The 26,710-nt window shown below is 34.8% G+C and overlaps 2 protein-coding genes across 2 annotated transcripts; both read right to left on the bottom strand.

The window, feature by feature from the left end:
• Positions 1-7,620: 7,620 nt before the first annotated feature.
• Positions 7,621-8,654, bottom strand: LOC149236858 (uncharacterized). The gene has a single exon (XM_089461640.1). The coding sequence runs from the start codon at positions 8,546-8,548 to the stop codon at positions 7,841-7,843; it is 708 nt and encodes a 235-aa protein (XP_089317766.1). The 5' UTR covers positions 8,549-8,654; the 3' UTR covers positions 7,621-7,840.
• A 15,888-nt stretch (positions 8,655-24,542) lies between these two features.
• On the bottom strand, positions 24,543-25,667 carry LOC149236857 (uncharacterized). The gene has a single exon (XM_089461639.1). It carries the CDS (start codon positions 25,487-25,489, stop codon positions 24,683-24,685), a length of 807 nt encoding a protein of 268 aa, XP_089317765.1. The 5' UTR covers positions 25,490-25,667; the 3' UTR covers positions 24,543-24,682.
• Positions 25,668-26,710: the final 1,043 nt, after the last annotated feature.

Raw genomic sequence — 26,710 nt, 5'->3', positions numbered from 1 at the left:
AAGAATCGTACAATTATCGAAGTTGTCCGTGCTATGCTTCACGATCAAAGACTTCCAAAGTTTCTATGGGCCAAAGCTGCAAATACCGTCGTATATTTGCAAAACCGATGCCCTCATCAAGCATTGGGTTCCAAAACACCCGAAGAGATGTTCACTCGTAAGAAACCTGAAATATCTCATTTTAGAATTTTTGGAAGTCCGATATATTTTCATGTGCCAAAGGAGAAGAGGAATAAATTGGGTGCATCTAGAAAGAAATGAATATTCGTGGGCTATGGTGAAAACACTAAGGGCTATAGAATCTATGTGGTCAGTCAAAGGGAAATTGAGATTAGCCATGATGTCACCTTTGACAAAGATATAGCTCTTAGCAAAGTTTACAATCTTCCTACTCAAAGGGGGTCTAAAGAAGTTGACACCAACGAACCAAAGGAAAAGGAAGATGAGACGATGCCCGATGTGGAAGAACCTATGGATCTTATTTATCCCCCTCCGCAAGACCCTTCCTCTTCTAGGAAGAGGCCCTTATGGCTAAGGGGGATACTTGATGATGTTGAAGGGCACATCACACCTAGGCGAACCTTCCGGGAAAGTAAGAAGTTGACTAGGTATCAGGGATGCTTGACCATCATGAGCATGATCATCCAAAATGAGAATTCGTCATTCGTAGAAGCTGTCAAGCATCAAGTATGGAGGGATGCTATGACTGAGGAATATGAGTCCATCATGAAAAAAGATATCTGGGATGTGGTCCCCAAACCCCAGGACAAAGCAGTTGTCACTTCAAAATGGCTTTACAATATAAAGCATGTAGTTGATGGAAGTGCAGAAAAGTATAAGGCTCGTTTTGTCCCTTGTGGCTTCTCTCAGAAGGAAGGTATAGACTATCACGAGATATTTGCACTTGTTGCCTGATATACCACCATCCACTCGATCATAGCCCTTGCGGCTTCGCAAGGACGGAACCTACATTAGATGGATGTCAAGACTGCGTTCTTGCATGGTTCAATCAAAGAAAAGGTCTATGTGGAGCAACTCAAAGGATTTGAGATTCATGATCGAGAATCTCACATGTGCAGGTTGAAGAAATCCCTCTATGGGCTAAAGCAGGCACCCTGAGCATGGTATGAGAGGATCAATAGCTACCTGATGAAGCTGGGATTCCCTAGGAGTGAAGCCAACCGTAACCTTTACTTTAAGGTTGAAGATGACAAACCTCTCATATTGTTGATGTACGTTGACGACCTCTTTCTAACAGGTGTAGACCCTCTCAATCTAAAATGTAAGAGGGAGTTGGCTTCTGAGTTCTAGATGAAAGACCTAGGACTGATGCACTATTTCCTAGGACTAGAAGTCTGGCAGAGACTAGGGGAGATTTTTCTATCTCAAGGAAAATACATGGTGAAAATATTGGAGAGACTCGGTATGGTGGAATGCAAGCCCGTGACTACACCATTGGAGCTTGACTTCAAGAAGTTAAGTGGTAGTGTTGTCGGACCTGTTTTATGAAATGCTACTGAGTATCATTAACTCGTCGGAGCATTGATGTTCCTAGTGAACTCCCATCCGAATATATGCTTTGCAGTCAACACGTTGAGTCAACATATGGTTGAGTCTCACCACACACATTAGATTGGTGCCAAGAATCTGTTGAGATATCTTGGTGGCACAATCACTCATGGATTGAGATATATTATCGGAGATGTGAGACTACTTGGATATACCAATGTCAATTGGGAAGGCAATGTGGTGGACTAAAAGAGCACTTCTAGGTGTTGTTTCTCTTTGGGATCTACCTCGATATCCTAGATGAGCAGGAAGCAGAAGTCAGTGGCTTTGAGCACCGTCAAGGAAAAGTAAATTGCTGTTAGTATGGCCTCTTGTGAGGTAGTCTAGTTGTGAAAGCTCTTTAGTGAGCTGTTTGGATTTACATTAGATACCACCATGATCCTGTGTGACAACCAGAGCGTGATTCATTTATTAGAGAATATCGTATTTAATGATCGCTCCAAGCATATCGATATTAGGTACCACTATATTCGGGATATGGTGCAGTGAGGAGCAATAAAACTCCAACATATCAGTACAGATGAACATGTCGCTGACATTTTGACGAAGTCCATGGGAAAGGTCAAATTCTTAGCTTTCCGAGAATGACTTAGTGTCTTTCAGAGACCCTCTTATGAGGGTCGAGTATGATGTATTGAGCTCTGGGAGTTCCAAGGAGGAGTGGGGTACTTATTGGAGCAACATGTGACCACAGGGTGACTCACCATCCCCTAGTGGTGCACTATGTACAGGGTGAAAGGTTCAACCTTCCCCTATGACACCTCGTGGCGACTGTAGGATAGGATGATTAGTTCTCCTGTGGGCCAGGATGATTAGTTCTCCATGGCGACTGTGGAACAGGATGATTAGTTCTCCTGTGGTCTAGGATGATTAGTTCTCCTGTGGCAATTGTTGGACATGATGATTCATTCTCTTGTGGATAGGATGATTAGTTCTCCTGTCGAGGCATCTTACCGATGCATTCTAGGACTCATGAGAAGTACCTCTCATCTAATAAATGAGTAGGGAAATAGGGTTAGGGACCATTAGTATTACTATCGATGGACGCATCATTGTATCTACTTTACTCCCTATGCTAGGATGACCTCCATTGATCTAGGATCAATGATACTGATCTAGGATCAATGAGAGTGATATGACACACTCTGAGACTGACTTCGAGTCAATGGAGGATGGTATGATACATGCTCGATCATTTGTTCTTCTTCATAGTTCGAGCAAAGCAGAGCAAAGCAAAGCAAGGCCAAGCATTGCAGGGCCGTTCATTTGATGGCTGGGATAGTAGCGACAATCAGACAGATTGCAAATGGAGTTCTCCCTAGTTGAGAGGGAGTGTTAAAATTGGAAACTAGGGCCAAAATCCACGTGGGTCACCTCATTTATGGCAGTTGATATTGTTCCTAGATTCCTCTTGTCGAGAGGTGTAGGATTGATCTAAAGATCATCCGATTTCGACACGTATTTGTGGAGATATGAATTTATTTTTATTTACTTGTCAAATTGTCAAGGTCAGCCAACAGTTAAATGTGTGGCACACATGCCGAGTGAATCATATAAATACAAGAGAGGTTGATTCATTTTCTTATCATCTCATCTCACTCATTCTTTTCTCTCTCTCCCCTTAGCTTTGGGTTATACAAGGAGCAGCTCACACGTGGGAAGAAGGAGGACGCATTAGAACAAGGAGGATGCTCGAAGGAGGATGCAGAAGCTGCTGAAGGTCTCTTTGACCTGCGTTGACCAAGCGTTGACTCATCAAGGGTGCGGTTTTGGTGTGGCTGCCTCTCCTAGGCAGGCCGCAGATTTTGGCACAAAAATCGAGGCAATCCATCCACAGGTTTGACCAGCATTGATTGCCCTAGTTTTGGGCAGCAGGTTGACTTCAATCAACATTAGTTTGACTGTGTTTTTGGGGTTGTTCAAGGGATTTTTCTTCAGGCTGTTCGAGGGCTAGTTGACCGGAAATTGACCAAGAATATTGGAGGTCAATTTCAACTCGTTTGACCAAGTTTGACTTTGCTAATCTAGGGTTTGCTGCTACTAATATAAAATTATAAAATTCTGATTTTGTACTATTTCTCTCTGCTGAACTATTGAAGATAAAAGAAGATTTGATCAAAGGGTTTCCCCGCATTGGGGTTTGTCCTTGGCTAGCCGCAACATCTTGTGTCTCTTATCTTGGCTTGTTTTTTGTTGATCGTTTAATGTTCTATCTGCACTTTACTTAATGTATATGTGATTGCTAATCTGTGGCTAATGAGAAGAAAAGAAGTAAACTTCTCTAAGCATAGAACATACCATAATTTAACAAATTCACATAACAAGACAACAAGAATGAGTTAACTAAGTTATTTTCACATAGTTGGCCCAGTGAATTCGAGTTGAGGGCCTAATTTGAGTCATCTAGAGTGGTTCCTACATTTTAGGAGCCTAGGGTGAGTTTAATTTGAGTTGTAATAATTTAATTCAGTTCAAATGAGTTAAAGTTAGTTAAACTAGTTCCAATTGTTGGAGGAACTAGTAGGAGGTCTAGAAGTGGGGTGTAATTTCAATGTTCAGCCAGTTAACCGATAAATCAGTCATAATTAACTCATGCATGCATGAAATTCAAGTTACCCAGTTGAGATTGGAGTTCAATGGAAATGTACTATCAGTTGTATAATTTTTCGAGTTGTACAGGTGGTGCATGCAGTCAAAGAAGGGCCTACAGGGATTGCGTAATTCTAATTGGGAACTTCCGTAATTAATAAGGGGGTGATTCCTAAGGAAACAATGCAAGGAAATACGAGCTTTCCAGGTAGCAGAATTGGCTAAGCATTGGGTAGAGTTAGCAGAATTGGCTAAGTATTTTTAATAGAGCAATAACATCCTTCGTCATGGATGGATTACATAAATTCGTGGACCATAAAGTTACGAAAAAGTGTTTTGCAACCATTCGAACCCTCCAACAGTGGCATTAATAAACTATGTTTCGACCATAGGAATAATAATCAAAGCAACACAGTATAGGTATAAACTTATATTGCGAATTATTATAAATACATTATAATAATTGGCCTCGAACCTTCATATGTGAGACTATTGGAGTTCAATGGATAATAATGAAAACTTTAACCCTTTATTTCTTCCTGCTTTGAGAAAATTTAGCACATTTTAAACCTTGGTAGCATATAGATATGTGTTTAGATTTCCTTTTCACTAGTATTTTTATCTTTCATATTCATAAGAGAAAATCTCACATTGATTCCAAGCACAATCAAAACCCAAGTATCTAGGTAAAACTGATTCATTTGGCTTATCACTTTAATATTATCACATGTTGTGGCATCTCCTTATCTCAGTGTCTTAAGGTAGGGTCCCACTACTAGTTAATTTTTTTAATTTTTTTTATGATTTAATTCATTTGCTAAGTACAGAAGTTTGATTGGGGAACATTGCAATGATTTGTTATTTTTTTTAATACTAGCCTTCCTATAACTAGTGGATCATTTACATGATCTTGACATCTGCTAACATTTCTCGAAGTATTGGTTGCAACAAATCTAGCAACGGAAAATATAATGAAAATAGAGACCATTCCTCATTATTCTTCCTCAATAGAGAGTCAACCACCACATTATCCTTTCCCTTCTTGTAGATAATCTCGTCGTCATTGCTTAACACTTTATTGACCCACATTTTCGACTATGGGGAGGACAACCTCTATTCTAAGAAATATTTGGATTTGGATGGTCTATGTTGATTTGGAAATATCACACCATCAAGTATGGACACCACATATGACCAACATGGAAAATAGCTCACATTTCCTTCTAAGAGGTGTATTTTCCTAAGTTTTCATCACATAATTGCTTACCAATGAAGGTCAACAATCATCATTCTTGCATTAAAAATACCCAAACCCTTTGTTGAAGGCATCACATTCCTCGAATAATAGTCATATTGAAGTTAACTATGGCAGTGTACATAATAGATTTCAAACTCTAAAGAGGATGTATGACCTCCTCGTTCGCATGAAGGAAACACATTTTAGCAAGGTGGCAAAGGGAGTTGAAAATTCATTACATTACAAGTTCCTTATATTACTTAATAGTGTCATGTAGTTGATTTATAGTTGAAAGTTGGTGGTTCAATCTTAATATATCCGCTAGCGTTACACCTATGTTTGATCGCAACATATTGTAGTTAAGAAAGACGATTGCTTTACCCTTATGTTTAATTGTAGTATGTTGTAGTCAATAAAAAAATACTACTTTACATTTAAGTTTGATTGGGGTCTTCATGATGGATAACAAAAGAGGATTTGAAACTATCCTTTTGCCATATTGTTAATACCATAACATAAAAAATAATCACTTAAAACATTTGTATGAATATCTTTATTTTCAAAATGTTATCTCTTACATACATGCTTATATTTATTTAGAGTCTTTTAACAAACTAATTAATCAATAGCTATTTGAATTTGGATGGATAACTTTTAAACCTTTAGACATGTGATTTTGAAATTTAAATCACATAAGCTTAATCCTTGACATAACTTAATTAAAAAATGAAAAATATAATGAAAATAATTACATATCACTCTTTAGAAAAAAAATTAAGAATGACATCCAAATCTCATTTACATTAAAAAAAAATGGTTTAATAATCAATATGTTTTAAAATTATTTATAAATAATAATTAAATTATATAATATCACCTAATTATTATTATTTTTTATCAAATTATTTATAAATAATAATCTAATTATATCATGTCACCTGAAAACGAAACAAGATAATTTTTACACTTTTAATTATCTATTAAAAAAAACCTAAAAGATGTGGTATTTTTTATATATATCCGAAGTTCTTTGCTTATATATATATATATATATCATTTAATCTAATAGTGTGTTGTCCGATGGGCCACTGCCATCAATGTCATCTCCAGAATACTTTTAAATGATTGTAACAAGGACAGAAGAAAGTTGCGGGTTGAGTTATAAGGAAAAAAACCATACACATATTATGTTAATAAACTGTGAGCACGTATCACGATAACAAAGGGTTACCTTTTCATATATTTTTTTTCAATAAGCAAATTATTCATAAACTCGTTAACCGTTATTAGTCCTTGCAGGTACATATTAGTAACTAATCATCGACTTCCTATTAGTCAGCATTTAATTTTCAATATTTTGTTCCTTAATAGTTTGTTCAATTGCATGAGAAACTTCCTATGTTGTTAAGTTTTGTGAGGAAATTATATATTATAATATTTGATATAAACAATAGGTTGTGACTATGATTAAAACTGAGTAATTTTTTTAGTATGATTAAAAGTTGGTAATTTTTTTCATAAAAGGTAATAAGTGGTTAGAGTAGGAGTGAAATAAGTTGTTAGTTTTATATATAAATTATCAAAATATAATTTTAGGTGATATGGTTTTTCTGAATAATGATGATAATCTAAATGGAAATTCACTTATAGTGTTTAAGCATAGTAAAGTAATTAAAAATAATACCATCCAAAATATTTTCCCCCTTATAATATTTTCCAATGATAACATAATTAAAAGAAAACTATAAATAACCAGCCTCCTTTTATAAAAGTACACATTGATCCACACAATATAGATATAAATATGTTTTCCTTTTTTAATTAGAAAAGAACTAAGTTGTTTTCATATTTTATTCGAATTCATCCCCATTTGAGGATGCAACCAATAATAGTTGTATTACTAATATGACCACTAAATTATAATATGAGTGCCATTATGAAAACCATATTTAATATAAATTAAAATATTTTAAACAAAGTTAACGATATTTAATATAAATAAAAAAAATTAACAAATTTTATTAAATATGCAGATTAATTTCTACTTACACAAGTTTTTTAAATGGTCGATTGCTTTATGAATCTGGTAAATAGGTCGGATTTGGAAGATCCGGCATGAACATTAATATACAAGCTGAAGAAGTATATGTATGTCTTTGCTGTGTGTATTGTATCTCTTCCACTAAATGAATGGATGACAAGAATAATTTAAGAACCAGTAATCATGTACAAAGATCAATTTCATTATGAAACAGTAGCTATTCTCTACATGATTTAGTGGGATTTCAGCCCATGGATGTATTTACACCAATCATTTAGGCCTTTTTTGGGGGCATGAAAAAGACCTCTAGGGATGAGGATCAAGGAAAAACAGGCGAGGAAACACCTCCATTTTTCAGAGTCTGTGTCTCTGAGCGACTTGAACTTGTAATACTGCGATTTGTCTTAATCTGTTAAGGGTGAATGGAGGCCACTGCTAATAACAGTGGCTCTGCACAAAGGGCAGGAAGAGTTATTGACAGTACATGGAAGAAGCCACCTATCAATGCAAAAAATGTGAAAATAGTGTCTGCAGCTTGGAAGAATTCGGACTTCATCCTCCTCCCCAATACACCCCAAACAGATTGCACACGGCGATGCAGATGAACCAGTCATATTTACAGAGTCTGATTTGCTTAAACACCCGAACTTGCCTTGGGGCAGCGATTTGATCATCCTGGATCGGCTGGACAGAGTACTCATCTTGTTGGGATTAGGTGTGGAGAGGTTGCTATTAACATTGATATTAATATGAATCCGGCCGAGCAATATGGAGAATCCCACAAGCACGGCAAGCAATCCGTTGAGAAGCTGCAACCCAGGGAGGACATGCTCATTTACACACTCCATCGCATGTATGGCGCTCTCTAAGACACAAGTTCCCGCTGCCAAATCCAAGAAACCCATGGAAATCCACAAGATAAATCCTGCGCCCGTGCAAAGCGCATAGATTGCAATGGACACCAACGCAGGGTTTAATTTGGAGAACGCGCGGACGCCATTCAGCATACGCACTGTTAAACGCTCGATCTTGGATTTTGCAGAATCCCAGCATTGAAAGAGCGCCTGGACCTTTAGAACTGAAAGCGCAGTCTCTGCCAAGGCCAATGCCATGTGTTCTATTTGCACAATGCAAACAATTTCGCCGCGCTTGGAGCAGATGTTGGCCGTGCCAGCGGCCAATTTGATGAAAACCCGAAACCCGTCTAGCCTAAATATAGAGATTAGTGTTCAGCCTCATATTGTTGTCTGCACGATCAGATCTTCGGGATTTAAATTTCCGGATCGGACAAAGCGATTTGACAGGTTGAATAATTGGGAATATGGATAAATTTACAGTAAATCATAATCTCAGGTGTAAGCTACGTTAGTATATGGTAGGGTCGTAAAGAAATTTTGTAGTTGGTATATGGTAGGATTGTGAATCCGGTTTTGTCTGTGGGATCAGATCATCGGAAAATAAGTGTACGGATCGGAATAAGGCGATTTAAGATGACGAGTAATCGGAAAATGGTGATCCGATTGAATGGACATTGGAATTGTAGGTGCGCAATAATAGTAAGAGAATTTTGTGGGATTTTGAAAGTTTTTTCGGCGGTTTTTCCCAGTGGAAATTCAGCAGGAATTTATTGTAATGGCAAGTTTGATAGCTAGTTTCTGCACAATGAAAGCGTCCCAGGGGTTTTCGAGGGTGCTGAATCCAAATATGCAGTTAAAAAACCATTTTAACTGCAACAAATCAAGATTTAACCTCAATTTTTTCCGCCGGATTCCATCACCAAAATCTCCAAAAAATCACATTATAGACAACTCCAATTTTGTGATCACTGTACTGTAAAAATCTGAATAAACTCTGATTTTGTGGAGGATGCCTGAAGGAGAGTTGGTTGTCGTGTTGGACATTGTAGCGCACAATAGTCTCGATTTGTTACATTTAAGCTTCCAAAAACTGGCAGAGGAAATCAGTGCCACGTAAGGTGTTTCACTTTTTCTCCCTTTAAAATGGTTATGCGTTCAGCCTTATATATTTTATAAGGACAAATTTAAATATTCTATATTTTACATTTTTTTAATTAGTATTTTCGGATTTCCATTGTGTAATTATTGAGATTATTATTTTAAATATATAAATTGATTCAATATTTTAATTTTTTTATTATAATTATAGTTTTTATATTTGATATAAAATATATATATATATTAATCGGGGTGGTAAAAAGACACATGTGGTGTGAGAAGATTTAGCGGCTAAAAGAAAATTAAGTTATTATAAGAAGGTCATCAATCCCACCTTAGAAGATCAAAAGTATCTCTCTATTTTAACTAGCTCAAAGAAGAAAATTAATATAGCAAAGATTGGAACGAATTCTCATGAGCTCCATAGTGAAACAGGTCATTGGGCAGTTCCTAAAACGCCATGGATGGAAAGGATCTGCCATATATGTGAGAATAGGAACATCGAGGATGAAAACCACTTCCTCTTAGAGTGCCCCACGTACAACCACATTAGATCTCAGTTTCACAATCTTTGTTACAATACTGACCTTCCTAGCCTTTTACAATGTCAAAATTATAGTGAGCTCGGGAGGCTTCTCTCCAAGCTTTTTGAGCATAGGAATAAAATCTTAAATCAAAATAAATAATTTGTTTCTTTAGGTCCGATAGACCAATATTTGGTCTCAGTGGACATTAACCACCATCATCATCATCATCATATATATATATATATATATATATATATATATGAATTTTTAACTCAATTTGTATAAAATTAATAAAAAATAACCTTAAGAAATTAAAAATAATATGTTTAAATTATTTAATTTTATATTCATGATGTAGTTTTTGCTTACTATATTTTACATTAATTTGTAATCATAAATGCCAACTAATTGGTAAATCAATTTCAAAATAATTTATAACACCTATCTGCATAGTAACCCCCTATCCTTGGAGTGTATGCACAACTTTTCATTTCCTTGGACAATAAACTAAATGCCACTCACATCTACTTGGAAACATTTTTTTTTATGGAAGATTTAGATATTTTAGAAAACACAATATTTCCAGTTTCATAACCCTAGGCTACTTAGATACATTATCTTTTTTTGATGTGAGATTCAAATATTTTAGAAACCACAATATTTCTAGTTTCATAACCCTATTTTACATTCCATTACAATGAATCTTAGTTGTTGGCTTGAATGCATTCCATTTCACCCTTGTTTCTACTTAGCTACACACTGCATCATTCCCAACCTCTTTTCATCATGCATATCATAGCTCCATGCCAATGTACAACATGTCACTCCTTCTTAAAACTATACATGATGTCTCCTTTCAACTAGCAATGGAGCCCTGATTTTCTAGAATTTGGCATTCTCAAGATGATCAGTTTGACCTAGGTTGTCATGAGTTGGCTTGTTGTCAATAATTGATGAAGTTTGTTAACTTCCCTCATCCCTATGTATCCATATGCATCCTACTAGATCTAATAATGACCTATATAATGAGATCCTCTTAGGGGTGGAAAGGAGGAGAAATTGAATAAAATACTTTGTTATACTAGAGTATTGCGATGAGGAAGCCCTTCCTTGCTTCATAGACAATTCTAATATGTGAGTAAGCTAAGGGAAGAAGAGCGTCAAGGGATCATAGGAGAGCACCTATTACTAATTGTATAATTTTGTATTGTACTATTTATTTATATGGAATATTAGCTTGTTTTCCCTCTCTATGTGATATCTTTTCATGAGATCATAATGTGTTTATTATGATTAGGTATTTTGCAAACTAATTAGTTTTCTTGGAGGTAAATGAATTGTCCATGTACGTTTTTTAATGTGTTTCGGTGATAGGTCTAGGGAGTTCGAATGGGATCTCTATATCGGAGCAATATCTTTAGCTACTAGATTCGATCTCTAACTTGCATTGACATGTGAGGGTAACAAGGTTTGCCACCATCTTTATCCATTCAATTGAATGAGAGAAGTAGTTTGCATTAGTTTTAGGTGATTTGATAGTTTGTTCTATTCACCATCCGATATATCCTAAGGAGGGACCTATAGGACAAGACCCCCTTTACCATTAAGTAAATTCAGGGACAATATAATCGGTGAACATAATAGGGACAAATACCTTGTGTGAACATAATAGGGATAAATACCTTCTGTTTTCTTTCTCTTTTTCATATCCCTTGCTTTTGATTCTTTCTAAGTGGTTGTTTTTTAATTATTATGTCCTTTGGGTATGTTTTAGCTCGGTTCCACAATTTATGAATCAAATATGAGCCTCTGTAATAATCCCTTTATTTTATTTGTAAGATTTTCAAGGGCTTTTAATTCAAAAATTTATAACATAATAATTTTATCTTTAAGGTTTTGCAAATCCAAACAATTTCATAAATGGAAACACCCAAAATTGAATGAATGAGTAAACCCAAAAAAATGGTTCAATTCAAACATTATTTATTGAATGGAAATGGAGGAAATTTAACAAATTTTTGAGACTGAACTGGGTGGAAATTCTTCATAGTAACTTTCCCATAATGTCTTGTTAACTCGCTCCTCTTTCTCATAATTTTTGAATAGTTGATATGGTCCTCTTTATCAAAGTGATTCAACCGAGAAGATAGGTTCCTCTACTGATGCAAATGGGAACTTGAAAAAATAGAAATCGGGCCACTTCCCAACTTCTTAATCAACACCTTATCTTTAAATTGATTCTTGTAATTTAGTCCGACCTTTAATTTACCTTGACCCTCTAGTAGATAAAGGACTCAACATTCTACAATAGTTTGGAAATTTTGCCTTGTGTATAACCAACTTGGATCAGATGCATTATCGATCATCTTTACTAGTTTATCTATGCCCCTTTTAGCTATTTTCTTGGCCTTGGAGATTGTAGCTTAGCCCAAAAATTATGTTGGAGTCGACCCTATCAAATAATAAGCTCGACCTTTGCGATCATCAATAGTATTTGACCCTTACTTGTGCAATAAATTTGGCCATATAATAAATGATAATATGACCCTTCTGGGATAAATGTTTCAACTTCAAATCAACCTCACAAGCTTCCATTTGATCCTTGAGCAGTATAAAATTGACCTCCCTTGTGGATAAATTATTAGCCCTAAAAAATGTGATTCAACTATTAATACTCAACGTCTTAGAATTGGTCTTTGATGTTGATTTCTACCCATTCTTCATGCTACCAATTCTACCTCAATAGGATCAATATGCAAAGTGAAATAATTGGCTAGGTTAGTGTCACAACCATCAAAACCAATGCAACCACTTATGATGTATATTTCACCATTGAAACTAGGTTTTGACTAGATCTTGCAAACTCTCACTATTAGCTACTAAAGAAAATTCTTTGATAATTCTTTACACACCTCCTACAATATCTTCTTCCTTTTAATAATGATTTCCTCCTTCAAAAACCATGGGTAATACCATGGGTGACTTTATCCCATTTTATTTAATTATTATTTATTTTATTATAATGACCCCTTTATTTTTCTCGTTAATATCCCCTAGGATCTAGATAGGATATGACTACATCTCCCTTATTGCTAATGATTAGAAGGGGACATTACAATCATTCCTTCCTAAGTTTTCATGTCCTCAAGCAACTGCATCACCTACTCCGCTTCTCATGTAGCATCTTCTACTAACAAGCCTTTGCATTGAATCAAATATTCTTGGATGATCCTACTCCTTAAGGTTTGCTCCCTTATGCCCATGAATTATTCTAGAATGATATTTAGTTGTAACTACTTTTCCAATGGTGGTAGATCCTTTGTTAGCTCAATTTACTGTCCAAGTATCCTCTTGAGACAAGACACAGGAAAAATGTCATGGATTTTGCTATTTTTAGGCAAGTTTATCTCATAAGACACCTTCCTAACTTTCCTAACTACCTTGTAGGGTCCATTGAAACATGGATTTAATTTCTTGGAACCACTATTCTTCAAGGTTGACTTTCTATATGGTTGGAGAATTAGAAATACAAGGTCTCCCTCTTGAAAACTACGCTCCACCCTATGGAAATCCTCTTACATATATATATATTTTTTTTTAATTTTGATCTCCATGTAGATTTTATTTAAGGAGTCTAAGGATATCCTGACTCTCTTGCAACCAATCCTTGGACAAGAATGCCCTGTTATCTCCCAAATCCATCTTTGGAAATGTGGGAACATTGTATCCATATAATGCTTTGAATGGAGTCTTTTTGATAGATATATGATAGGTGGTGTTATAACAATATTCCCCTAGATGCAACCACCTGATCTAACACCTTAGCTTCACTTCCACATAATTCTTTAAATATCCTTCCACCCACTTATTAATAATATATTTACTCTCATCCATCTATGGGTGATAGCTAATGTTTGGGGTTAGCTTCATTGCTACCATTCTAAAAAGTCCCTACCAAAACATGTTGAGAAATCTGCTATGTTGATCATTGACAATGTGATTGGGGAATCCCTGCAATTTGAAGACCTCTTGAAAAAATGTCTTTACCACCTATGTTGTTGAATAGTTAGAGGATGTAACCATAACATGGGATAATTTTGGTTAATAGATCAACCACGATGAAGATATAGTCTCTCCCTTACACTTTTGGGAGCCTAATAATAAAATCCATAGAGATGCTCTCCCATTTTTTATTCGGGATTGGAAGTGGGTGGAGTAATCCTGCTGGATAGGGGTGTTTGATTTTTTTCAGTTGGTAGATAAAAAACTCAACTACATGTCTCTAAATTACCCCCTTGAAACCTTTCCATGCAAATCTTTCTCGAACCTACCTATATGTTTTTAAGAGCCCATGGTGTTTGGCTAGGGGTGAGTCATGGTCTACATGATATTTTCCTTAAGCTATGATTCAATGACCAAGAATATGGTCCCTTTGTAGTGGATGAAATCATTAACAACCCGATATATTTCAGATTGAACTATCCCATTCATAACTCACATGTGAACATATTCTTTGAGTACTCCACTAGTATAGGTTCCTTCCAATCATTGCTGATTTTTATGAGTGAGCAAGTTGATGGAATCCTAGAAAGAGAATCTACCACCAAATTTCTCTCCCCCTTCAAATATTCAAGATCAAAATCATAAGCCTGAATATTTCCAACCCACTTCTGATACCTTTCATTAAGATCTTTTTTCCCCAAGAAGTTTCTCAAACTATTATGGTTAATTTTGACCATGAATTTTTCTCCCACCAAATATTGCCTGAATTTTGTGAGTGCATGCATGATGGACATCTCTTTGTCATAAGTAGAATAAAGCCTTTCTCGCTCTCTTAGCTTTTGAATCTTAAAAGAAATTTGGTGCTCATCCTACATTAAAATTGCTCCTATCCTTTTTCCTGATGCATCATATTCTAACACAAAAGGTCATGAAAAATAAGAAGTGCAAGAAGAAGATAGGAACTTATTACCTCCTTGGACAACTCAAAAGTGCATTGTACCTCTTTTTTCCATTAGAAAGCTTCCCTTTTCATTAGATATTTTATGGTTCTTGCCATTTGAGAATATTCCTTAACAAAATATCAAGAATAATTGCATATTCCCAGGAATCCCCTCAAATCCATGAGATTCTTGGGCACTGGCCATTCAATGATATCCTCGATTTTCTCCTAATCAACCTATAATCCTATTGCATTGATGATATTCCCAAGACATAGTACCTCCATCATTCCAAATTTTCATTTGGACTCCTTTGCAAATAGTGATTTCCCCTCCAATATTCCTAATATCTCATCCAATTGCCTCAAGTGCTTCTCCCAAGTTTTGTTGTAAATAAGAAGATCATCAAAGAATACTAAGAAATACTTTCGTAGCTACCTCCTAAAAATATGATTCATGCATGAATGGAATTTAGCAATAACATTTGTAAACCCAAATGGAATGACAAGAAAATCATAATTCCCATAGTGACATTTGAATGTTGTTTTTGGTATATCTTGCTCTTAAACTTCGATAAGGTTATATTCAAATCTTAAATCAATATTATAAAAATATACAACTCCATGTAGCTCATTTAAAAGCTCATATATTCACTGTATTGGGTATCGGTTCTTGATCATAATTTTGATAAAGGCCTTGTAGTCTATACACATTCTCATTGTCCCATCCTTCTTTTTGAGCAACACCACTGAGGAAGCAAACAAACTTTTGTTGGGTCTGATGTGTCCCATCTCTAGCAGCTCCTTGATGGTCTTCTTTATCTCTTCCTTGAATTTCTTGTGGAATGGTATGGAGTAGTGATGACCAACTTGGATCCTTCCTCCATTTCTATAATATGTTCAAATCCCCTATCTGGTGATTTACTAGGAAGGATAGCCTAAAAACCATCCTATGCTTATCCAATAATGTTTGGATTTCTACCGAATAATGCAAGTATTCTTTTAATCCACTTTCTTGGGAGACAATACACTACATGACCCATGATATATCACCATGGCAAAAGATAGCCTCCATTTTTTTTGTTGTCACCACCTTTGGAGCTCGTGTAGTGATTCCCTTGAGTCATACTCTTTGCCCCTTTGCATCCCATTTCATCTCCATAATATTGTAGTCCTTATAGTGTCTCCCAATAGTGATGAGGCATTACACTCCCAACACCACATTGGTGTTGGCCAAATCCACCATATAGAAAAAATCTACTAGAGTATAGTTCCCCATTTCTAACTCCATCCAAGGTACTTTCCTTAAACACGCTATCCATCAACCACCTTCTACTTCCACATAAAATCCATTAAACTTCTCTATTTCCAAACATCTCCTTGGCATTAAAGCTGCATCAATGAAGTTATGGGTGGAGACCCCATCAATGAGAATTTTGACTCACTACCCCTTTATGACTCCCCTCACTTTGAAGGTATCATATCTATGTAAAAATGAGAGTTTAGCTATGGTAGGTCCAGATGGTTTCTTGGGCAGTGGTTACTCATCAATACTACTTCTATGCTCCACTTCTTAGGTTGCCACTTGTTCCTCCTCCTTATCTCTATCTCGCATCACTACTATATAGCAATAATTCCCTTTGGTCATGCATCTGTGCGCTGGAACCCAAGGGTCCTTGTAGCTAAAACGAAGTTTTTTGCTCCTTAACTCATCCCTAAATTCTTCCATTCCAATTTTCTCTTGCTACATCTTCTTCTCCTTTCCCTTGGACAAGGGAATGATCCTGGTTGGTGCCCTCTTAGGCACAACATCCTCCATATCTCTAGTTTTGATGATGGACTCTTGAAGTGTGCTAGGCTTAAAAGCCTTCACCTAACTATGTAATGGGTTGCTCAATCCTTCCAAGAACAAAGTCACTAACTGGCTATGAGAGATGTCTCTCATCAATATTACCAATCTTTAAAACTCCATGATATAATTATTTGGGCTCCCTATTGTTTAAGTTGGGCTAACTCTCTAAACTATGACCATGGACCCTTCTTATCATCCCTTTGAATTAAACTATCTATAAATTATAGATGGGAATTTATGTTCGAATTCCCTAAGGTTGTTAAGCCATGGTACCATCGTTAATGTGATTCACCAAGTGCAGGATGGCATATTATATTTCCTTTGATTCCCTGATGAGATTGAGTTAAAAGTATATGTCGATCTTTTGCACCCAAGCTCTAGTTGAACCTGTAGAAGTACCATTGAAGTTTGGCATATTTATTTTCCTGACCTTATTTGGAATATCATTATTCATCCATCATTCGTTAGATTCCATTGTTCTACTTCTATACTTGATGGCACAATATTCTTGTGGTGACATTTGGGCCTAAAATCCCACTCCCATTTCCTGGTACTCTCTCATGTAATCCAAAAAGTTTTCATCTCATCTCTGGTGTTTATATGATTTATATTCCAAAAAATTAGGTAGGAGTGTTCTTGATGAATCTATTTTTACTAGTGGGCGCACTAGATTGGTGGAGTTACTAGCCCCCACAGTGTGGTTATCATCTCCTCCAAAAAACTATAACTTCTATGTGATCCTTTTGCCCTCCTTATTGGACAAATTATAACCGAGAGTGGCCATGGTATAGGAAAATTCCTCTAAAGTTGAAGCCACCTCATGTTGACCCTCTATTACCATTTGGTCCATTTCATGTCATCCAATTCTCAGAGTACCTATTACTTCCCTCTAGCTAAGTCATTCATGATGTGCTTAAAACTCTCCCAAGGTTGGTCTTCACGATCCCCCTTCTTGTCTTTCCCTTCTTCTCACTCTTTCTTCTTCTTCCTATAGGTTATCTTCTCCTGATCTTATGGAAATTTCAACCGTTAACCCTATCAAGCTGGCAGGAACACTATCTCTAATACCACTTAATAATCCCTTAATTTAATTTGCAAGATTTTCAAGGGGTTTTAATTAAAAAACTTATAACATAAAAAAATTATCTTCAAAGCTTTGTAAATCCAACCAATTTCAAAATAAAAATACCAACAATTGAATAAGTAACTACACCCAGAAAATTGTTGCAAGTCCAATGCTATTTATTGAATGGTAATGGAGAAAATTTTACAAATTTCTAAGACTACACTCGGTGGAAATTCTTCATAGAAACTTTCTCGGAATTTCTTGTCAACTAATCCCCTATCTCATAATTTTTGGACAATTGATACGATACTCTTTATCAAAATGATTTGGCAGAGAAGATAAGATCCTTTACTGGTGCAAATGGGAACCCAAAAAAATAACAATTGGACCAGTTATCAACATTCTTGATTAGCAACTTTCCTTCAACTTGATTCTTGTAATTTGGTCCCACTAAATTAAATATATGGAATTTAATTTTACTCAGACCTCTGGTAGATAAAGGACTCAAATTTCTATAATAGTTTAGAAATTCGGCCTTAGGTATAACCAACTCACATTAGATGCATTCTTGACCCTTTTTACTTGATTATCTCAGCCCCTTTCACTTATTTGCTTGGCCTTGGACATTGTAACTTGACCCAACAAATCTGATAATATTGGCCCTATCAAATAATAAGCTTGTCCTTTGTGATTATAATTGGAATTAGCCCTTTCCTATGCAATAAATTTGATGATCTAAAAAATGATAATACAAACCTTATAAGATAAGTGTTTCAACTTCAAATCAACCTCCTTATGGGCTTCCATTAGATCCATGAGTGGTATCAAATTGGCCTCCCTTGTGTGTATCAACCCTGGTCAAAATTCCATTTAAATAAAGTTAATAAAGGAAAAATAATAACCAAGGTCATGGGACACACATTCCAAGATGAATGTTGGGAAAAACATCCTAGTGTGGGTGTTCATTTGGTTTATTACAGCTAAGGAAATTGGCAAAGGAAATGACAAATGCTTTGGAAAGGCATGAAGCATTAATTAGCATTTTATTTATGAAAATAATGGAAATTAGGAGAAAAGGAAGGTGAAAGGTCATAGGTTGCATGTGAGGAGGAAAATTAAGGAAAATAATGGAAAATAGAATAAAATAGAAGCATCATTAATAAAAAGGCTTCTAAGGATTAGTTGGTACCTTCTTCCAGTTCAATTTTGGAGCTCTCTCTCTATTCTCTCTCTCTCTCACATTCTTGGACACTTATATTTTTCTTGGAGTACTTCAGTCTTGGATCAAGGAAAGAAAAGGAAGGACCAAGAAGGAAAAGGAAAGCAAAGATCAAGCAAGGAAGAGCAGTATCTAGTAGCTATAACGAGATTATTTGCAGGTATCGATTTGCATGTGTGATTTCCTTGCTAGATTTGGAATGCATGGTACATGCATGCGTGTATTTGGTTCCCTTGTTGTCATTGGCATGGGTGTTCTCAGGGGTGAAAGTGTTCTTTAGAATTTCATATTGTACGATCAGATCTTCGAGGGGTAAATTTACGGATCGAACAAAGCAATTTGACATGTTGCGTAATCGAGAATGGGGATAAATTTACAGTAAATCGTAATCTCAGGTGTGAGCTACTGTAGCAAACAGAGAACTGTTGTAGATAGTGTTGATAATATTGGTATTGGTAAAATATCGACGGGGGTCTAAAAAACATTTTATCCGTAATATCCGCGAAAATATTGGCAAACATAAAAAATAGATAATATATTCATATTTTTTTTTCCCTTAGATTTTTAAACATATAAAGCAATAACAACAAGAAATAAACACATTGGCATATAAATATGAAGAAAGCATTGATATATATGATGTAGTGGATATAAAATAAAAATGATACATCGAAGACAATATCAAATCCTGTTAATCCTTGATAATTGTCTAATCAAGGACTCAAATGTGGAGAACCAATACAAAATAACATACATATATAAATGTATATCATCATCATGAGTTATAAACCTATATGTAGCAAAACAAATAAAACTAGCAACTATTTATCTGAGACCAGTGCCCTCTCCCTAGCAAGAATCTTTTTGTCTTTTTCATCAATTGCTTCAAGAGTTTTTTGTATAACCCCCACACTAAAAATTCATCAATTGCTTCAAGAGTTTTTTGTATAACCCCGTCCCTAGAAACCATACAAGGCATTACATCATGTTAAGGGAGTCTAACTAGATGGTATTTCAATCGCATAACCCTTCCTAGCATCTTGGTCCCACACAATTTGCATGATAGATATGCCCGATTTGTCCCACCATTAGGCTACCCATACTCCCAAAATGGGTCCAAGGCTTTTGCATATTTGTAATGAACTAATTCAAAGGCTACCCATACTCCCAAAACGGGTCCAAGGGTTTTGGCATATTTGTAGTGAACTAATTCAAACTCAACGCAACAAAAAAACAAAAAATTGACATTAAACCCCCCAACACAAAAAAATAATAAGTAATAACCACCTCATTTAAAAAAAATAAAAAAATTACTACATTATTTGCAATGTGAATGAAAAAGGGAAATAAGAGGGTGCATAGGAAAACTGAAAAAAAAAATTAAGCTTGTTGTGCAAATATGAAGAAAACCCTTGCATTGGCTCATGGGCATGAAAATCATAGAAAATGAAAAAAAAAATAGAGAAGCAAAATGTTGATAGGCAAAGAGGCAAGCAAGCATAACCCTAAATTTATGAAAAAAATCATTAACATAGGAGTTTTTAAGAACATCCATGTTAATGGAAAAAATGAAGTTTGTCTCAGTGTTCTTCAATCTTTGATCCACAAAAAATTCTTAGTTGGTGGTGATAATGTCTGTTTCATCCTCAATCCCTCCTTGACAACCACCACAAAGCTCTTCCCCTTCCTTCTCCAACACTCAGAAACTGAAATGAGGAAAAAAAAGGCAAATCTCCCTTTTCTAGCCGTGGCCCACCCAGCTCAACGATATTTTATATCGTTGCACGATATTTTGCCGAGATATTGGCGATATCTCGGAAATATCGCGATATTTTGAGGAGCCAAAATATCGCGATATTTTCTCGGTGATATTTTGTCTCGTCGGCAATATTTCTGATATTCGCCGATATATCAGTGATATTGTCATCACTGGTTTTCGCTATATCAAATTGAATTTTTAGTTATAGCTTGAATTTTAATATATATGTTAGAATTTCATTTTCGAAATTTTGTTTTATTTTTAATTTATCTCAATAATTTGATGAATTTCATTTTTAAAATTTGATTATGTTGACTATGTGTATTACAAGTTGTCACTACATATTAGGAGATGTGATTGTAGATGTGATTGTTTCCTATGTGTATGAGTTGTTGTTGTGTCATGTCCCAGTGATACATCCACTTTTTTAGGATTTAGATTTATCAAATCAATAACTTGTATCCTATCCTATATATGTAACATTTGTGATCAATAAAAATACAAGAGTAATTTATGTTATGTGTATTTTTCTCTTTTTTCTATTTCTAATAAATTTAGAAAACTTAATAAAATTCACACCCCTTAAAATATTGATCTTTTTAAATAACCAAATTTATAAAAAGGTGTGATTCCAAACTAACAACATGAACCACAGTGATGAAACTCATATTTGCAGGGTGATGGTTATTTAAGATTTACTTAATTGTTATACCAAAACCCATATCGAGACTAACAACAACATCGACATCGGTGATGAAACTCATATTTCCGAGATGATGGTTATTTAGAATTTGCTTTATTGTTATACCAAAACCTATAAACTAATAACTTTAGATTGAATGAGGGATGAGGCCCATATTCATTCGATGATGATTAATCCACATAAGTTGTTTTTCAAAGATTCACAGAATAATTCCCAAAGATGTGACAGTACAACATGATCAAGTTGTTTGTCAAAGATTCACAGGATAATTCCCAAAGATGTGACAGTACAACATGATCAAGTTGTTTGTGCAAGAGAAAAATTTAGCTTGGGTCAAAGTAATAAGTGGGCAATTAAGGCAATCAATGTAATGATTGATAACTATAATAAAGGAATTTTGTGGTTAATATATGGTATACTTGTAAAAGAATTTTGTTTTGATGATGAATTATACTAGATAGTTTAAAATATGTAAATAATTTTTTTAATGTAATTAGTATGGAAAAATATCTCTACAATTATAATTATGGATAACAAAAAATTAAATTCTTAAAAAAAACAAACCTAACAAACAAAAACACAAAAAAAAACAAAAACGTACACAAAAACAGAAACGTGTAATTAGTATTTATAACAAAAAAAAAAAAAAATCTTAAAAAAAACAAACCAACAAACAAAAACACAAAAAAACAGAAACGTGTAATTAGTATTTCTAGTAGGATTGTGTATTTATAGTTAAAATAAGTGTAAGGATCGGAATAAGGCCATTTAAGATAATGAGTAATCGGAAAATGGTGATCCCATTGGAATCGTAGGTGTGCAATAATAGTAGAGGAATTTTGTGGTCGCTGTATTGTAAGAATCTAAATAAAGTCTGATTCCGTTGCGGATTACATAAACTCAACCGTAACCCAATGCATAGACTTATGATATTAAAAATATTTTTAATAGAGAAATCCTTTGTCATATTCGAAACCTCCAACAGGGGCATTAATAAACTATATTTCGACCATAGGAATAATACTTAAAGCAACCTAATATAGGTGTAAACTTACATTGCAAATTCTTATAAATGCATTAGAAGAATGGGCCTCGAACCTTCATATTTGAGACCCTAGGAGCTCAATGCATAATAATGAAAACTTTAACCCTTATTTCTTCGTGCGCTTTGAGAAATTTTAGCACATTTTAAATTTTATATAACATATAAATATGTGCTCAGATTTTCTTTTCACTAACATTTTTATCTTTTATATTTATAAAAGAAAATTTCACATTGATTTCGAGGACAATCAAAACCCAAGTATCCACGTAAAACTAATGTATCTAGCTTATTGTCTTAATATCATCACATGTTGTGGCATCTCTTTATGTCATCATCTTAAAGTAGGGTCTCATTTACTAATTTTTTTTATGATTTAATTTATTTGTTGAGAAAATTTAGATCGGAGAACATTGCAATGATTTAAGATTTTTTTAATATTGACACATGTTAACAAGTGGGTTTATAATTAGTTGATCATTTACATGATTTTAACATTTACAAATATTTCTCAATGTATTTGCTGCAACTAATCTAGTACTAGAAAATATAATGAAAATAGAGAACCTTTCTCGTCATACTTCCTCGATAGAGAATCACCCACCACATTATCATTTCCATTCTGGCAGGTAATCTCATAGTTATAACTTAATACTTTAGTGACCCACTTTTTCTATGGGGATGACAATCTCTATTCGAATAAATATTTTGAATTTTGATGGTCTATGTTGATTTGGAAATAACACCCCATCAAGTATAGACACCACATATTAACAACATGGATATTAGCTAACATTTCCTTATCATAGGTGTATTTTCCTAAGTTTTCATCACATAATTGCTTACTAGTGAAGGTCGACAATCATCCTTCTTGCATTAAAACTACACTAATCTTTGTTGGAGGCATTACATTCCCTAAATAATAGTCATAATGAAGTTAACTAAGGTAGTATACATAATATATTTCAAAGTCTAGAGGATGTTTGATATCCTTGTTCCCATGAAGGAATTCTTTTTCAGCAAGGTGGTAAAGGGAGTTCTCATTTTACCTTAGAAAATTCATTACATTACAAGTTCCTTATATCAGTTAATAGTGTCATGTAGCTGATTTATAGTTGAAATTTGGTGATTAAAACTTAATATATCCAATAGATTTACATCTTTGTTTGATTGTAGCATGTTGTGGTTAACAAAGAAGATTGCTTTACCTTTATGTTTAATTGTAATATGTTATGGTCAATAAAGAATAATACTTTACATTTAAGTCTGATTGAAGTCTTTTATGGATAAAAAAAGAGGATTTAGAGCTATCCTTTTTCCCTGTGGTTAATACCATGGCATTAGAAATAACCATTTAAAACATTTATATGAATATCTTTATTTTCAAAATATTATCTTATACATACATGATTATATTTATTTAAATCTTTTAACAAATTAATTAATCAATAACTATTTGAATTTGGCGCCATAGCTTTTAAAGTTTAAATTACATTTTCTTAATATTTAATATATCTTAATTAAAGATTGAAAGATATAATGAAAGTAGTTACATGTCACTCTTTTAAAAATTTTCTAAAAATAATACTCTAATTTCATTTACATTCAAAGTTTATTCAATAATCGGAATATGTTTTTGAATTATTATTATTATTATCTATTTCATTGCTCGTAAATAATAATGGAATTATATGAAGTTGCTAGAAAACATAGAGAAAAAAACTTTTCACAACATCATCATTATTATTATTATGATGATAATATAAGTCCCATTATGAAACCACATTTAATATAAATAAAAATATTTTAAACAAATTTCACAATATTTAATATAAATAAAAAATATTTTTAACAACTTTTATTAAATAGGCAGATTAATTTCTACATACACAAGTTTTTTAAATGGTCGATTACTTCTATGAATCTGGTAAATATGTCGGATTTAGGCGACCATGAACATTAATATATAAGCTGAAGAAGTATATGTATGTCTCTGCTGTGTGTATTGTATCTCTTCCACTAAATGAATGGATGGCAAGAATAATTTAAGAACCAGTAATCATGTACAAAGATCAATTTCATTATGAAAAAGTAGCTATTCTCTACACGATTTAGTGGGATTTCAGCCCATGGATGTATTTACACCAATCATTTAGGCCTATTTTGGTGGCATGAAAAAGACCTCTAGGGATGAGGATCAAGGAAAAACAGGCTCCCAAAGCAGGCGAGGAAACACCTCCATTTTTCAGAGTCTGTGTCTCTGAGCGACTTGAACTTGTAATACTGCGATTTGTCTTTATCTGTTAAGGGTGAGTGGAGGTCACTGCTAATAACAGTGGCTCTGCACAAAGGGCATGAAGAGTTATTTACAGTACATGGAAGAAGCCACTGATCGATGCAAGAAATATGAAAATAATGTCTGCAATTAGGAAGAATTCGGACTTCATCCTCTTCGCCAATACACCCCAAACAGATTGCACATGGCGATGCAGATGAACCAGAGTCTGATTTTTTTAAACACCCGAACTTGCCTTGGGGCAGCGATTTGATCATCCTGGATCGGCTGGACAGAGTACTCTTCTGGTTGGGATTAGGTGTGGAGCGGTTGCTATTAACATTGATATTAATATTAATCCGGCCGAGCAATATGGAGAATCCCACAAGGACGGCAAGCAATCCGTTGAGAAGCTGCAACCCAGGGAGGACATGCTCATTTACACACTCCATCGCATGTATGGCGCTCTCTAAGACACTAGTACCCGCTGCCAAATCCAAGAAACCCACGGAAATCCACAAGATAAATCCTGCGCCAGTGCAAAACGCGTAGATTGCAATGGATACCAACGCAGGGTTTAATTTGGAGAACGTGCCGACGCCATTCAGCAAACGCCCTGTTAAACGCTCGAACTTGGATTTTGCAGAATCCCAGCATTGAAAGAGCGCCTGGACCTTTAGAACCGAAAGCGCAGTCTCTGCCAAGGCCAACGCCATGTGTTCTATTTGCACAATGCAAACGATTTCGCCGCGCTTGGAGCAGATGTTGGCCGTGCCGGCAGCCAATTTGATGAAAACCCGAAACCCGTCTAGCCTAAATATAGAGATTAGTGCTCAGCCTCATATTGTTGTCTGTGCGATCAGATCTTTGGGGTTTAAATTTCCGGATCGGACAAAGCGATTTGACAGGTTGAATAATTGGGAATATGGATAAATTTACAGTAAATCATAATCTGAGGTGTAAGCTAGGGAACTCTTCTAGCTTTATCTAGTTCAAATTTTAGGTATAGCTGGAATTCAAATATACCCATGTTAGAATTTCATTTTCGAAATTTTGTTTTATTTTCATTTCCTCTCAACATCTGGCTGAATCTCATTATCAAAATTTGATTCAGAAAGCTTGATAAAATTCAGTCCATTTAAAATCTTGATTTTTTTCAAATAACCAAATTTATGTAAAAAAAGTGGGCTTCCAAACTAACAACATCAACACCGGTGATTAAACTGATATTTCCAGAATGATGGTTATTTAGAATTTACTATATTGTTATACCAAAACCCCTATAGTAAATTAAACTAATAACATTACCTGACTAAGGGATTAGTCCCATAATCCACAAAATTGATTTTCAAAGATTCACAGAATAATTTCACAAAGATGTGACAGTACAACATGATCATGTTGTCCGTGCGAGAGACATGTGGTCAAATTAACAAGATCCTGCCAGAGGCAATAAAAGTAATGATTGACAACCATAATAAAGGAATTTTGTGGTTAGTATTTATTTTCAGAAGGAAAAAAGCAGAGTTTCTTTATTATAAAAAAGAGAAGTTACATAAGTCCAGGACAGGGAATTTTGTGGTTAGTATATTGTAGGGTTGTAAAGAAATTTTGTTGTTAGTATATGGTAGGAGTGTAAATCCGGTTTTGTTTGTGGGATCAGATCGTCGGAAAATAAGTGTGTGGATCGGAATAAGGCGATTTAAGATGATGAGTAATCGGAAAATGGTGATCCGATTGAATGGACATCGGGATGGTAGGTGTGGAATAATGGTAAAGGAATTTTGATCCGATTGAATGGACATGGGATGGTAGGTGTGGAATAATAGTAAAGGAATTTTGTGGTCGCTGTAATGTAAGAATTTGAATAAATTATGATTTTTTTGGAGGATACATGAAGGAGGGCGAGCGCTATTTCTACTTCCATAGAAACATAA

The sequence above is a fragment of the Pinus tabuliformis genome, chromosome 8 (genome assembly GCF_031772625.1).
Source record: "Pinus tabuliformis cultivar Carrire ecotype Pingquan chromosome 8, CPIR1, whole genome shotgun sequence".
Taxonomy (NCBI): domain Eukaryota; kingdom Viridiplantae; phylum Streptophyta; class Pinopsida; order Pinales; family Pinaceae; genus Pinus; species Pinus tabuliformis.
The sequence above is the reverse complement of the archived record's forward strand: the minus strand, read 5'-3'. Positions and strand labels throughout refer to the sequence as shown.